Source organism: Panulirus ornatus, chromosome 42 (assembly GCF_036320965.1).
Source record: "Panulirus ornatus isolate Po-2019 chromosome 42, ASM3632096v1, whole genome shotgun sequence".
Lineage (NCBI taxonomy): Eukaryota > Metazoa > Arthropoda > Malacostraca > Decapoda > Palinuridae > Panulirus > Panulirus ornatus.
The window spans coordinates 4,475,195-4,489,386 of record NC_092265.1 but is presented as its reverse complement, the minus strand read 5'-3'; the positions used below and the strand labels follow the sequence as shown (position 1 = coordinate 4,489,386).

Sequence of the window (14,192 nt, the reverse complement as noted above, 5' to 3'; positions counted from 1 at the left end):
GAATGGAACAATGGGAGCTAAAGTGAGTCATAGGGTGGGGGAAGGGGCGAAGGATCTGGGAGCGATGAAAGATTATGAAAAGAGAGAATGTTACTTTGGAGATCAATAATGGGTATGTTTGAAGGAATAGTATTTCCAACAATATTATATGGTTGCAAGGCATTGGCTGTAGATAGGGTTGTGCAGAGGAGGATGGATGTGTTGGAAATGAAATGTTTGAGGACAGCATGTGGTGTGAGGTGGTTTGATTAAGTAATGAAAGTGTAAGAGAGGTGTGTTGTAAAAAAAAAAAAAAAAGTGGTTGATGGAGCAGAAGAGGGTGGGATGAAATGATTTGGACATATGGAGGGAATGAGTGAGGAAAGGTTGACAAAGAGGATATATGTGTCAGGTGTGGATGGAATAAAGAGAAGTGGGAGACCAAATTGGAGGTGGAAGGATATTGTGTAAAAGATTTTGAGTGATCAGGGCCTGAACATACAGGAGAGTGAAAGACGTTCACGGAATAGAATGAATTGGAACAGTTTGGTAAACTGGGGTCGACTTCCTGTCAGTGGACAACCATGGCATGTGAAATGTCGAGGTTAAACCATAGAAAGGCTTGTGGGGCCTGGAAATGGATAGGGAGCTGTGGTTTCAGTGCATTACACTTGACAAATAGATAGTGAGTGTGAGCAGATGTGGCCTTTTTTCATCTGTTTCCTGGTGCTACCTTGCTGATGCAGGTTAAAGGGTGTACATTGGATAGAGTGAATTGGAGTGATGTGGCATACAGGGGGTGACATGCTATTATTGTGCTGAACCAGGGCATATGAAGTGAAGAGGGAAAAACCACAAAAGGTCTGCTAGCTTTGGCTGTAGATAGGGGACTGGTTTAGGTGCATTGCACATGACAGCAAGAGAGTGGATTGTAGCAAATGAGGCCTTCTTTGTATGTTCCTGGTGTTAGGTAAATATGAAAAACTTTCCTAATTTATTTCAGAACCCAGTTTTTCAGTTTTAAGGTTGTCTTTTAACAGTGTTGAATTACTAAACATCATTCTTTACTTTATACCTGTAGAATACATTTTTTTTTTATCATATCTTTTAATATTTTTGTTGGTTGATTTATTAGGGAGTTTTGCTGATTTTGGGGTTAGTCAAGATAGCAAAATAGTTATCTGTCAAATTATTAATTCCTATATGGTGAGAATTATTAAGGGGAAAAGCTTAACATTGATTCAAAAGGGTTTGCGTTAGCAGTATTTAGAAGTTTCCTATGTGAATTTAATGATGTATATTCATATTGTTATTAGGTACAGTAGGGTTGAGGGTCAAGTCAATTGGGAGGTGAGTTTGAATGGAGAAAAACTGGAGGAAGTGAAGTGTTTTAGATATCTGGGAGTGGATCTGGCAGCGGATGGAAACATGGAAGCGGAAGTGGATCATAGGGTGGGGGAGGGGGCGAAAATTCTGGGGGCCTTGAAGAATGTGTGGAAGTCGAGAACATTATCTCGGAAAGCAAAAATGGGTATGTTTGAAGGAATAGTGGTTCCAACAATGTTGTATGGTTGCGAGGCGTGGGCTATGGATAGAGTTGTGCGCAGGAGGATGGATGTGCTGGAAATGAGATGTTTGAGGACAATGTGTGGTGTGAGGTGGTTTGATCGAGTGAGTAACGTAAGAGTAAGAGAGATGTGTGGAAATAAAAAGAGCGTGGTTGAGAGAGCAGAAGAGGGTGTTTTGAAGTGGTTTGGGCACATGGAGAGAATGAGTGAGGAAAGATTGACCAAGAGGATATATGTGTCGGAGGTGGAGGGAACGAGGAGAAGAGGGAGACCAAATTGGAGGTGGAAAGATGGAGTGAAAAAGATTTTGTGTGATCGGGGCCTGAACATGCAGGAGGGTGAAAGGAGGGCAAGGAATAGAGTGAATTGGAGCGATGTGGTATACCGGGATTGACGTGCTGTCAGTGGATTGAATCAAGGCATGTGAAGCGTCTGGGGTAAACCATGGAAAGCTGTGTAGGTATGTATATTTGCGTGTGTGGACGTACGTATATACATGTGTATGGGGGGGGGGTTGGGCCATTTCTTTCGTCTGTTTCCTTGCGCTACCTCGCAAACGCGGGAGACAGCGACAAAGTATAATAAAAAAAATAATATATATAATATATTCATATTGTACTAAAAAGAATGACATGCTGTGATTTCACATGAGAATTGTTTTTACAGGTGCAGGAACGTGTTCAGAGAAAATTAAGCAAACTTCATGTTCCTTACTTCGTAGGGGATATTGTGGTTTGTGGAGTGAACATGGGATCAGCCACTCCTCAGTTATGTGCTGTTGGCAGTCCACAAGTTGATTCAAGGGGACTTTGGGTAGACCTAAAAGTTGAATATGCTGGCAATTTTACAATGAGTTTGGAAACCAAATTAGACCTTATGAAACTTAAACGTACAACTGGTCTGGAGGGGAATACCCCTAACACATCCTCACCCCCTAGTCCTGGAGAACCAGCACCACATGCTGGACCAAGAGTGTACACTCGATCCCCTTCTTCTGACCGTCTCCTTCGTAACCTCCACTTTGATACTGACACAGATGATAGTGTAGAATCTTCAAGTGAAGAAGAAGGGGAAGAAGAAGGCTTGGCAGCAGAAGCTGGTCTTCCTGTTGGAGGCAGTGGACCAACTTCTCGAAGATTGTTAAGAATTGTGGACACTGTGGCAGGATCACGTTACTTTCAGCAAGCTGCTGAATGGAGGTTACTACAGCGAGCACTCCAGGGCGTCAGTAATACGCGGATAGAGCTTAGAGTAGAGGTGAGACGACTTGCAGGCACCTTATCACTGAATGTTCCTCCACCTCCTGCTGATCGCCTGTGGTATGGTTTTCGTGGAATTCCTGAGCTGCTGATGGTAGCACGACCCAGACTTGGAGATCGCATTCTCAATTTACCAATTTTGGTGGAGTTCATTCAAAAGCAGTTAAGAGTTATATTTGAGAAAGTGTTTGTACTTCCCAACATGGATGATATTGTAATCCCCATAATGTCCCCACTTCTACCTGGACAACACCAGCAACCGAGGCCTCCATGGGAAGCATCACATGTTACAATCTCTACTTCAAATGACACCACTTTACCTGTTATCTCCAAAGGATTCACCACTGGCCCAAGCATGATCACTCCCACTGTCAAGTTTACTCCTTCACCACATTGATATTATAACGTAGGTATCATGTCAACTTTCACTTCAATAACCAAAAAACTGTAATTGCTTTTAGGCAGTAAAAGATATTGATGGACTTCAGTAATCATGAAGGGTAACTGTACTATATCCCTTGCTAATGTAATATCAAACAAGAATATTTAATGTGGTTATCTGTTTCATAGTAAAGGATAACTAGTTCAAATTTCTCATGTGTAGTGACTAGTTGTCTGAGATTTTGCAGGTTCCCTTACCTTCTGATTCAAAACTATGAGTAGTTTTTCAAAGAAAATAATATCTCAGAGTGTAATTCAGTCTGTTTAGCAAGGAGGAGTGTAACATAATACCATGGTACTTCAAAACAGGAATCATTGTTTAGATATTTAAGTTTAATGTACAAAGCTGGAAAATAATTGTACGTGTGCAAGGGAAAAAACAAAGCTGGTAGTTCAGAAATTCAGGAGCTTTAGAAAATCATTCATGGGAAGGGCCCCATTATTTAATTAAAGTGCACATATCCCCTTTAAGCAACTTAGGAGACCAAAAAGTACAAGCTAAAAGAGAAGCCTTCCTTGAGTTTGTAGCCAATTGGAAATATCTGTGAAACCACAATGCTTCCTATCATCTTGATTTCTAAAGATTTCAGCAATGGCTTAAGATGCAGGATACATGCATTTAGTCAATGTTTTTAACAGTATTTTCAAAGGTCAGTGATGAATCAACCATCTCTTCACAGTCATAAATTGAAGAGTTTGGTATAAGGTTCAAATGTTTTATGATGAAGTCATCACAAGTCGTAGAACTGTGGCGTTTTGTAGGGAACATAAGAATTAACCTATGCATTGTCGTGAGAATGAATACAATAGTTATTTATTTTTTTTTACTTGGACACTTAATCATCAAGTTGCAGCTCAGTAAGGATCACACATTCTGGACACAGTCATAGCCACAACAGTGTGTCAAATGGAGCTGTAGTAGAACACTGCAACACCTTCACTTGTACTTAAGCACTGCTGAATAATTGTGCAATATGGCTAGTATACTTCTGTGTTAGTTATGTGGTGGTCTACCCAAAGATACCATTGCTAATGATATATGTGTGTATCTGTTCTATTTTTGTTCAGGTGAAACCTATGGCAGTGTATAGTGCTTTAAATGTTGAAGAATGAATGAATGATGTGTGCATTTTGAGAGATAGAGAGTTAAGTTGAAATAATATTTTTGCACTGTAAGAAATTGAAGCAGTAGAGAGAGAGGACCATGAGGTTGAATATTACCAGTGTAATCATATCCTTCCATTATGTGAAAAAATTCTACATTTTTTTAAGTAGATTGATAGATCCTCCAGTGCAGAGATAAGGGACATTTTAGGGTTATGGTATCATGTTTTTTCATTATTTTGTTTATTACAGTAGCTAGTATATAATTAACCATCACACAATGTGGGATGGAACCAGCATATTATTATTTATGGTTCAGTTTGTTTATTCAGGCACAAGTAAGTATACTTTATGTCAGACTTTATATCGTAATCTTACATAAACTGTAATTTTCCTGTGGGCATCGAAAGTGCATGAACATAAATGTACAGAATATTCACAATGCAAAATAAACATTTAGTATTAATTTTCATTTGTTTGTGTAAATTAGAAAGTTAAAAGAGACCCCTTTTGGTTAAGGGAATATTGTTTACCTATACTTTCTTAATTATATAAAGGTTGGTATGGCTAGCTTAAAATCCCCACAAATGAAAAATATAGATAGCCCATTAGGATTCTAGTCATAGAGAGATTAGATTCTTAAGAAATTTGACTGAAACTCATAGGAAAATTATTGTAAATGTCATTTGGTTGAAGGTTGTATTACAGAGGGAAGTAGAAATTAGGAAGCATGTCATGAAGTATGAAGACATCTAAGGTAACATTTAAGAATAATAATTCAAACAAGTAAATGAAATTTGAGAAAAATTGAATTATTTTTATGTGAAGCATTAGGTGCAGTAGGTAGAATGAGAAAGAAAAGAATATTTGCAGAATGAGATTTTGAGAGCTATTAGGGAAAGCCATTAAGGATATGATGAAAGCATACCAGGTGATTCTGCTAGATACACGTGTACATGAGGAGAAGATTGCATGCCAATTGTGATATAAAGGTGGGAAACACAAATTTTAAATGATCATAAGATAGTGAGAGAAACTTGATATGGTTTTTGTAGGAGAGTTGAATATTGCATTCATGATACAGGATGTTTTGGAGTAAGGAAGTTAGAGAAGGTGAAGCCCCAAAAGCAGTAAACATTTATATAAAAGTTGTATTACAAAAAAGTACCTTAAGGAAACAATTGGTGATATGAGAATTCATGAAATGTTAAGGATATAGTTAAAGCAGTGGCATATGAGGAAGGTATGCTTAGAATTAATTTGGGGCTGTCATAGGTTAGAAGTAACCAATAGGATTTGATAAGATCAGTTAGTAGGAAATGGGTAGCAGAAGACGTTTAGTTTTTTACAAGTACTTTCTAACAATGCTTGGGGAAACATGGAAAGAAGGCAGTATACCAAAAGGCTAGATGGGTGGAGGAATTGTGCCAATGTATAAAGGAAGATGTGTGAAACATAAACTTATGTATTAAGTGGGTATCAACAGCTGCTTCTCGCTGATTCTGCATTCAGTCACATTCATCACTTTATGTCAACACTCATCTGTACAATTTTTCTGGTGTATGTAACAGACTTATTCCCTTGTAATTGCCACACAAGTCCTGGGTATCTTTTCCTTTGAATAAAGGAACAATCTTTAATAGCTTTCACCCAATCCTCAGGCACAACACTCTGCTTCCATGCTAAATTACATATCAAATGCATTCATTGTATCACTATTTCTCCTCCATACCTCAACATTTCAGCCATAATTCCATCCACTCCACGTGCCTCTCCTACCTTCAACCTCATTATGGTCCTTTTACCTCCCTTCTTACTATGGGACCTTATAACCTTTTCCTTCCATCCTCCCTCCCCATGCATAAAGCAACTGCTGCCTCACCTTTTTCCTGAATCAAAACTTCTTCAAAATACTCTTTCCATTTTTCTTAACCTTTTGATTCACCAACTTCCCTTCCTTACTTGTCACATTTATGTTTCTACTCCTACATCCAACTCTTTCCTTTCACCTCCATTCAGTACAGTATCTTATTTTCCCTGAACTTTTCACTATCAGCTTCTTAACACTCTGCTTGTGCATCTTGCATCCTCCTTTGCTGAACTTCCACCGTTATATTCCTGTTGAGCAATCTACCACATGCCTTCTCTTCCACAGCATTTCTAATCTTATCGATCCACCATACATTTTTACTTTTATTCATATATCTCACAACCTTATATCCAATGACTAATACTACAGCCTTTAACAGTCTTTCTTTGAACATTTTAAACACCTAATTCACAAATAATTGCATCCTTTCAATAAACTTTTTTGCATATGTTGATTTGGGTGAGTTTTGTGTGATGGGAAAGTTGTCTGTTTTTGAGGATTTCAAATGTGAATTAAGAAAGTGTGGCAAGATGATGTACAAGACATGGTAAGGGAAATGAGACTACCATTAATTGTAGTTTGGGGCACAAAGGAGGGAATTGATTTTGTATGAAGGACTGCTTTGAGGTTTGATGGGGATGAGGATGGGAATGATAAAGATATTCCACTGGGAAGGTATTTACTTTTAAGTGTAGAAGGAATTGAAAATAGTTGTCAAGAGAATTTGCAGCTATGTATCATAAATGTTTAAGGTGGAGGTTAGAGATGGGTCTGGGGTAGTGGTTTTGAAAGTGCTTGCATCTATCATTATGGAGAGGACTTACTCGTGTGATGAAGAGGATTGGAACTTCAGAGTTAACTTTTGATGTTTCCTAGTAAATATCCTTTTATTATGTCCAGGTTATGTACTTGGGTTCCTCTTATGCAGTTAAGAATGACTTGTTCCACTGACTCATGTCAGACTTTATTACAGTGGTCTTTTTTACAGTGTTAGGAGCTGGGTGTAATGAGCAGAGTAAATATAGCATATATTCTTTGTACTGTAAAATAAGATTAGTTACCAGCAATGATGAAAAAAGGTATTTACATAAATACTTTAGAGATGAAAATTTCTTTGTGCAGTCCATTGTAATTACATCCCACCTTCCTGCCAGTTCTTGCAATTTAAATGTGATGTTATTATTTGTCTGTGATTGATTTATTAGAATTAGCTAAGTAAGGGATTCTACATAAAGGCAAGACATTCTTAGGTTAAGTCATAGAATATTAACATAGTTCTGTTGCAGATTTTGTCTGTTGCACAGGCTTTATATTGGGTAAATTAATGAAAACAATTGTAATTGTAGGATTAAAGGGGCAACATCTCATGAAATCACCAGTATTATTATGCTGATTTTTGTATCTAGGATAGCTTTAATGGTGTAGGATTTAGTGTGCATGTGTGTGTTATTTGTAAGATTTGTAATAAGAAATTTACTTAAGCTCTTTCGTTTATCAACTGCAGTTCAAAAAAAATATTTAATTAGAAAGGTTGGTCAAGCTATTCTCGTGGTGTTTCATTGGGTCAAGTATAAAAAAAGATAGGTGAATAGGTAGATTTCATTACTAGACTGTGTGTGGTTGTATTTTCATCATGATGAAAAAGTCACCTTCTGTGAGGTTATATTTTTGGAGTAAAATCTTGCTAGAGAATTTCTTTCTCTAAAACAGTAAATCCTTCCCTTGCTGCCAATTTCAGTGCAATTTTGGAGTTGCACGACCCCTTGGAGAAGAGGTCCTTCATGCTATACAACAGTAATGATAATATAATAAGAATGGAGGTATAGAGTACAGTATAGACATGCACTGCCAGGAGGGTCTTTTAAATGTAGTTGATTAATTGGATAGATGAAATTAACACCCTTTCCTTTTCTTGAAGATCTTTATAATTTTGCTTGCAAATAATTCAGATTTTCCTCATAAAAATTGAATTCAAACTGCTCAGAATTTGCAATTGAATACTCGAGTGAGTAAATGTTGTGCATGCCAGTTGATTCATATTCCGTATGATTGAGGTGTGAGGTATTGCCAGTTTTGCTTTGAGTCATATGAAGCTTGTGATGTGTGTGCCAACCATGGTAAGTACCAGTTTACTGTGATGAATCGTCTTTCACTGGCATGCTCTCGTTCCTCCTCTCCTAGGCCCTGATACTTTAGATCGTGCTACCCTTCCAAATTTCCTGTAGTTTTTTCTTCCTTGCTTAATCCCTGTTTGAATGAATCTAGGAAGAGCACAATGCTTGTTACCAAGTTGAAGATACACTTTGATTAATTACATTTAAAACTATTTTGATTTCAGATGATTGAGAAATGAGGGTACTGATTTACTTAAGGCAGTACCTGATCTGTTTCAGTAACAGTAATTGCACAACATAGTTTGTCACTGTCATTTTAGTGGTGAATAGTGATGAATGGAAGGCAAAGATAGAAGAATGTAAAGCCCAAATTAGAAGAGTTAAAAGGATGGTATTTATAAAATAAAAGGAAAGGAAATAAGATCTTAGAAGAAAAATGAATCTGTATGAAAGAGAGTAACAAGCTGGTCTGAGAGGAAATGAATAAGATTAGATGAGAGGTATGGGTGAGGAATAAAAGTATATTAGGCAAGTCTGGGAGAATGCTTACTACCCTTGAATAAACTGCTTATTTTTTTAAATGTTTTACTGCACTGTTGCTATACTAAAGCTACAGTATAGCTAGCACAGTACAAAACAGTCATGCAAGCAACTCAATGTGTTGATTTTAGAGTAATGTATGGGTAAAAAGACTTGATTTTGGAATGCACTGGACTTTGAATAATGAAAGGCTGTGGGAAAATGTGGTTTTCTCAAAGCTGTTTTGTTTAAAAGAACACTGCATAGACCTCCTCCTTCAAGACGTAAGAGTGGCAGCGTTTCCACTGTGATTGGGCATTCAAGTTATACAAGCAAGTCAAGCACATCTTCAATAATGAGGAGTGTAGAAAAGATCAAAATCTCCATGGTTCAATCTTCCTCACTGTTATTTAAGATAATATCCTGATTGAGATACTTATTGACTGAGAAGATTGAAAAAATGATGGGACTAAGATTGGAAAGATCTGAATCAGAAAATGGTATTGATAACCTCTACCATCATCTGTTCAAAGGTACTGAAGCTGCATGAGTACTTACAGCATGAAGAGGGGAGACTCTTCAACTACCAAGCCTTCTTCATAAGTTAAGGATGGTGTGAGGCTTGAGAAGTGATAGAAAATACACAACATCAAGCTCACTGGAGATGTTGATAGGGTTGCTGCTTCTGTGTTCTTGGTGAGTTTAAGGCCTCTTTTACCTACTGACAGCTGTGATGACCCTCCAGTAACCTCTGCTCAGACCAGCAATTGCTTAACTTCCATAGCTTTTGGCACGTAAGAATGAGTACCTCTATGTAGTCTGATATTGCAATGTTAAGTAGTATTTGATTTCTTATTTGTCTGATATCACATAGTAAGAAAACTGGATCCTGGGGAAGGGCCTGGAACAGATTTCTTTTGGGCACCATTTTCAAGGATTATATCCTCCATTTGAAGAAAGGATGGTTGTCTTGGAGAATTAGAGTTTTATACTGCATAATTAGATAGTATTTGATTAGTATTTTATTTTCTATTTGTGTCTGACATGTCACATAGTAAGAATACTGGTTTTAAGTGAGGGAGTCAGGGGGTTTAGAACACATTTCCCCCTTTTACTGTGTAAAATAAGATTCATGGTAAACAAATTTGCTCTGAACATCACTTACTATGTATGTAACTTCCATTTAAGAAGAGGAAGCTTTAATGTTAGCCTAAATCAAATGTTGGAAATTTGTTCTCCATGAATGTATAGGTACTCTCCTTACTGGGAAAATTTCCTTTTACAGTATAGTATGTAGGTATCAGAGAAATAATACCTCTTGAGGAAGACATCCCTGCTACATGTTGGCTTTTGGTAACCAATAGATGGCCGGTGGAGAGAAATACTATGATGTATTGACGTAATGCTGCATTGTGCTAAGTTAAATGTTATTATTAACAACCAAATTTTTTTTTCGTCTGGTCTCATTATTGGGTATTACCTTGCTGTAATCTATACAACTTTAAAAGTCATCAAGTTTTCGTTTTGTTTGGGATCGTTATTGTGTATGATCATGCTGTAGTCTATACAACTTTAGAAGTTACAAGCTTTTATTAAACTTTTGGATGCATGTGTCTAAGAAGATTGTGCTTGGAACACAAAGTAAAGTAAGTGCTAGCTTGGCACAGTAGAGAAATAAGTGCCTATACATCAAAACTGTTTGTTTATATGGAGTTAAAAATTCAGTTTATGTCCATATAAATTTAATTAGTATATCATCAGTGGATATATAATGAGGGTAAGACTTTTATGCTGAATTTTCGTATGAAAGTTATAATTGAGATACTGTAACTATACATGGTACAGAAAGTATATTGGTTTTCATCTTTTGGCAGTGGAAGCACTGCCTTGGTGACATGAAAATGTAGTACTTTCCTACTCGTGTTTCTTTTCCATGGAGTCTTTCATTCTGAAGTACTTTTGAAGATCTTCTTAACATTTTTAGTGCATTAGTCCTCAAACACACAATTTCTTATTTGTCTGTCGTAGATTGCATCCCATCTACGTTCACCCTTTTAATATTTCCATACTTTTGCTTTCTCTCTTGAGTGTACGTGTAGAGGGAACCATCATTTTTTATGCATATTCTGTTTTATAAATGTAAATTGCAGTGTCTGCTCCACTGATGTCATGGCCAAACAAATAAGTAGAATACTACAGCATATGTTTTGAGCTGTGCCATAGTATTTTTACACTTAAAGGTGAGATGAATAGCATCCAAAAAGTTTAAGAGGGTTGTTTATGTAACCCTTCTTTAACAGGAAATAAGGAAAATGCATACATGACGAAGACAAATATCCTGGCAGGTAAAGTATAGGGAATCATCTTCTGCATGGAATAACCTTTATGATCAAAGATATATAGAGTACCTCTTTAAAGCAAATTCCAATAATGATGTTATTAGATATTTACAGGAAAATGAAACATCTAAGATTATCAGTGAAGCAATATGTATTGCTGTTATGATTTTATCAATATTTGGTGTTGTTGCAGCTCCTGAAGTTTGTATTTGAAGTATCTGTAGACAGAATTGATTTGAGATTTTTTGAGTTGTGCTGCCATTCACAGAAATACAAAAAATCATGCAGATTATGTCATTCTCTGAATTTTACTAAGCTTGTTGATATAGGATACATCTTTTTGACTGAGAGAAATCTTTATGTGAGAAATCTTTATGTTAGAATATGCACAAGGAGCTGACCCTCAACCTCCACATTTTATGCACATCGTTCATATATTTTCAGTATTTTGTGAGCCACATCAGATTGAAATTATTAGAGAACTTCCTCATGACTGATGTTTTCATTTTTAAACTTTTGTTAAATTTGTCAATCCTCAATTTTTTCAGAGTTAAAGATTCATCCATGTAAGGATATTCCACTTGTTTTGCACACATTAATGGATGACAAAAAAGTCTGCAATAGTATTGTATAAAGAACACTAGAAGGCACATCTGTATTCTATATTGTCAGTCTTTATATTCCAGGCATACAGTAATTACTGGAATATTTGTAAGTGATGTTTCTTTAATATTTTGCAGACCATAAGAAACTCTGCTAATGTATAAAAATAACATTACACTATGCATCTAATATTTTTATGATATCTAATTGTTAAAGTAATTTTTCTGTAATGTTTGTTCTCCATATATTAGTTATACTTTATTTCTTTTCCTGAAACGAGATTTTTTTCCTTTATGTCTAATCTGCACATATAGGTTATACTATGTTTCTTTTTCTGAAGGGATTTTTTATTTAGTTAAAAAGTTCCTGCATAGTATAAAACAGAAATGGATAAAAGAAATATGATGCATAAATATCAATCCACCTTCTTTGTATCTAATCAGAAGATTCATGTATCCACTTGTGTCACCAGTACAGAATCTTTAAGCTCCAATTGCCAAATAACTGGTCTTAAACGAAAAAAGCTAGCATGTGTCATTTTGTCTTCAGAACTTACAAATTTTGTTTTCCTAACTCATATACAGTTCAAATAATATTTCCTAAATCCATCTGTTTTACCTCCCATATCAACTCGGCACCACAAGATTTACGAACCTGTCATTATACATTATTATTTTTCATTCATGGTTCTCCTTCCTCATATCTATTCATATAATTTTGCAACTACTGTGCACAAGACCCATCTAAGCTGTTGATAGTCTGTTGGCTTTCATGTCCCATACCCATGTTTCAATTTTATCTCTGGCTTGGGCAGCTCAATTTGAACAGTTCATAATAAAGTATTATATTAATAGTTTTCTACTTCATTGCATTCTTTAATATTTCACCACTTGCCATTGTTTCAACATAAAGAAACCACATCCCCTTCCTTTCCACCTCTTGTTCTATATTAAATTTACATGCCACATTTTACAAAATTTTTATCCAGCTATTCTTTCACAAACATTTGATAGTTCTGTTTTCCTTTTCAGACCTAAATACCTTGTCATTAATCATATGTTCAGCTTGCTTGGGAAATCTCCTCTCAGGTATTTTCATCAGTGCCAGCATTTATTTCTGATGACCCACTCGTTTTTTTGTTTTTGTCACCTGTGTACAAGAACATTGCCACTTTATGGCCTTGTCTTGTAATATAGCCTTTCAGTGCTTACTTCAGACAATTACCTGTGTTTCCACAATTTGTTAAAGTGTGAACCATAACAGTCTCATAATAAATCGATACCTGTTATCATTTAGGTTATCTTCCATTTTTTCTGTGTGTGTGTGTTCGTGCATTAATTAGACTTATTTTTCATATAATTACTTTGAGCTAAAGTGATTTCCAACATAATTTGTGGCATGTGAAGATACTGTTGTTGCTGACCTGTTTAGCTGAAGGAAAATTTTAGGTAATGAATGAACAGCCATTAGTTGTATGCAGTTGCTTCAGCTTTGAACATAGCAGTCTCATATGTTATAGTTTCAGGACACTGTACTTCAGTAGCATATTTTTCATAAACCACCATTAGCTGACAACAGAGTGCTTTCTTTATAAGGATTATCAGTTCATCTCTGAACTTTTACTTTTTTACTGCAACTATTGATATCTCTTAGACTATATTAAGACAAACTCATGACTTTTAAAAGTTATGCTTAACAACTGCAAAATTGATAGGAACCAAACTTCACTAATCCAACTTGCATTCCATAATAATCAATGTTGTAATGACATATTCACAGTTAGTAGGCTGTTACATACCTTGTGTTATCTATTTTTTTTGTTGCCAGTCTTACATTCCAGTATAAGTAAATGAACGTTTACATATAATGTTGACATGGATTACCTGATTTGTATTGCATAGTTTGCTGTTAATTTTATAATCTTTGATTAAATACAATACATGAAATATCGTTAGAGATGTTTTTCAGTATTAGGTGATGGATATATTACATATTCAAGTAGTGCTGGCACTAGCATCCAAGATCTTTTTTTATCGTCCATACTAATAAACTTAAGTCATCATTGTTATGCAATATATTTCTTAATTTTATTAAATAGTTTTATTAAGTTCTGCTGTTAGTCTAAAGTATTATAAAAGTTCTCTAATACTGTACACTTTTATTCATTCCGTTTTAATCATGATTACAGCGTGCCCCAAATCATACCACAGATATTAATTGGAATGAACAATTATGACAGAATTCTGTTGTGAATATATGTAACCACTGGAAAAATCAGCTTTTTAATTTCACTGCATTTGTTTGTTTTAGGTACAAGTTTACTGAGAGGCTCAAATGTTGATTTCTGTTACACTACAAATAATTTAATTTAACCAAAGAAAATAAAAGCAAACATG

At 35.7% G+C, this 14,192-nt stretch overlaps 1 protein-coding gene across 1 annotated transcript in view; it reads left to right on the top strand.

Moving 5' to 3' along the window:
- Positions 1-13,944, top strand: part of LOC139761850 (testis-expressed protein 2) — a 28,874-nt gene extending 14,930 nt beyond the window's left edge. The window contains 1 exon segment of the mRNA XM_071686384.1: positions 2,214-13,944. Coding sequence (XP_071542485.1) covers positions 2,214-3,203 — 990 coding nt within the window. The 3' untranslated portion in view covers positions 3,204-13,944.
- Positions 13,945-14,192: the final 248 nt, after the last annotated feature.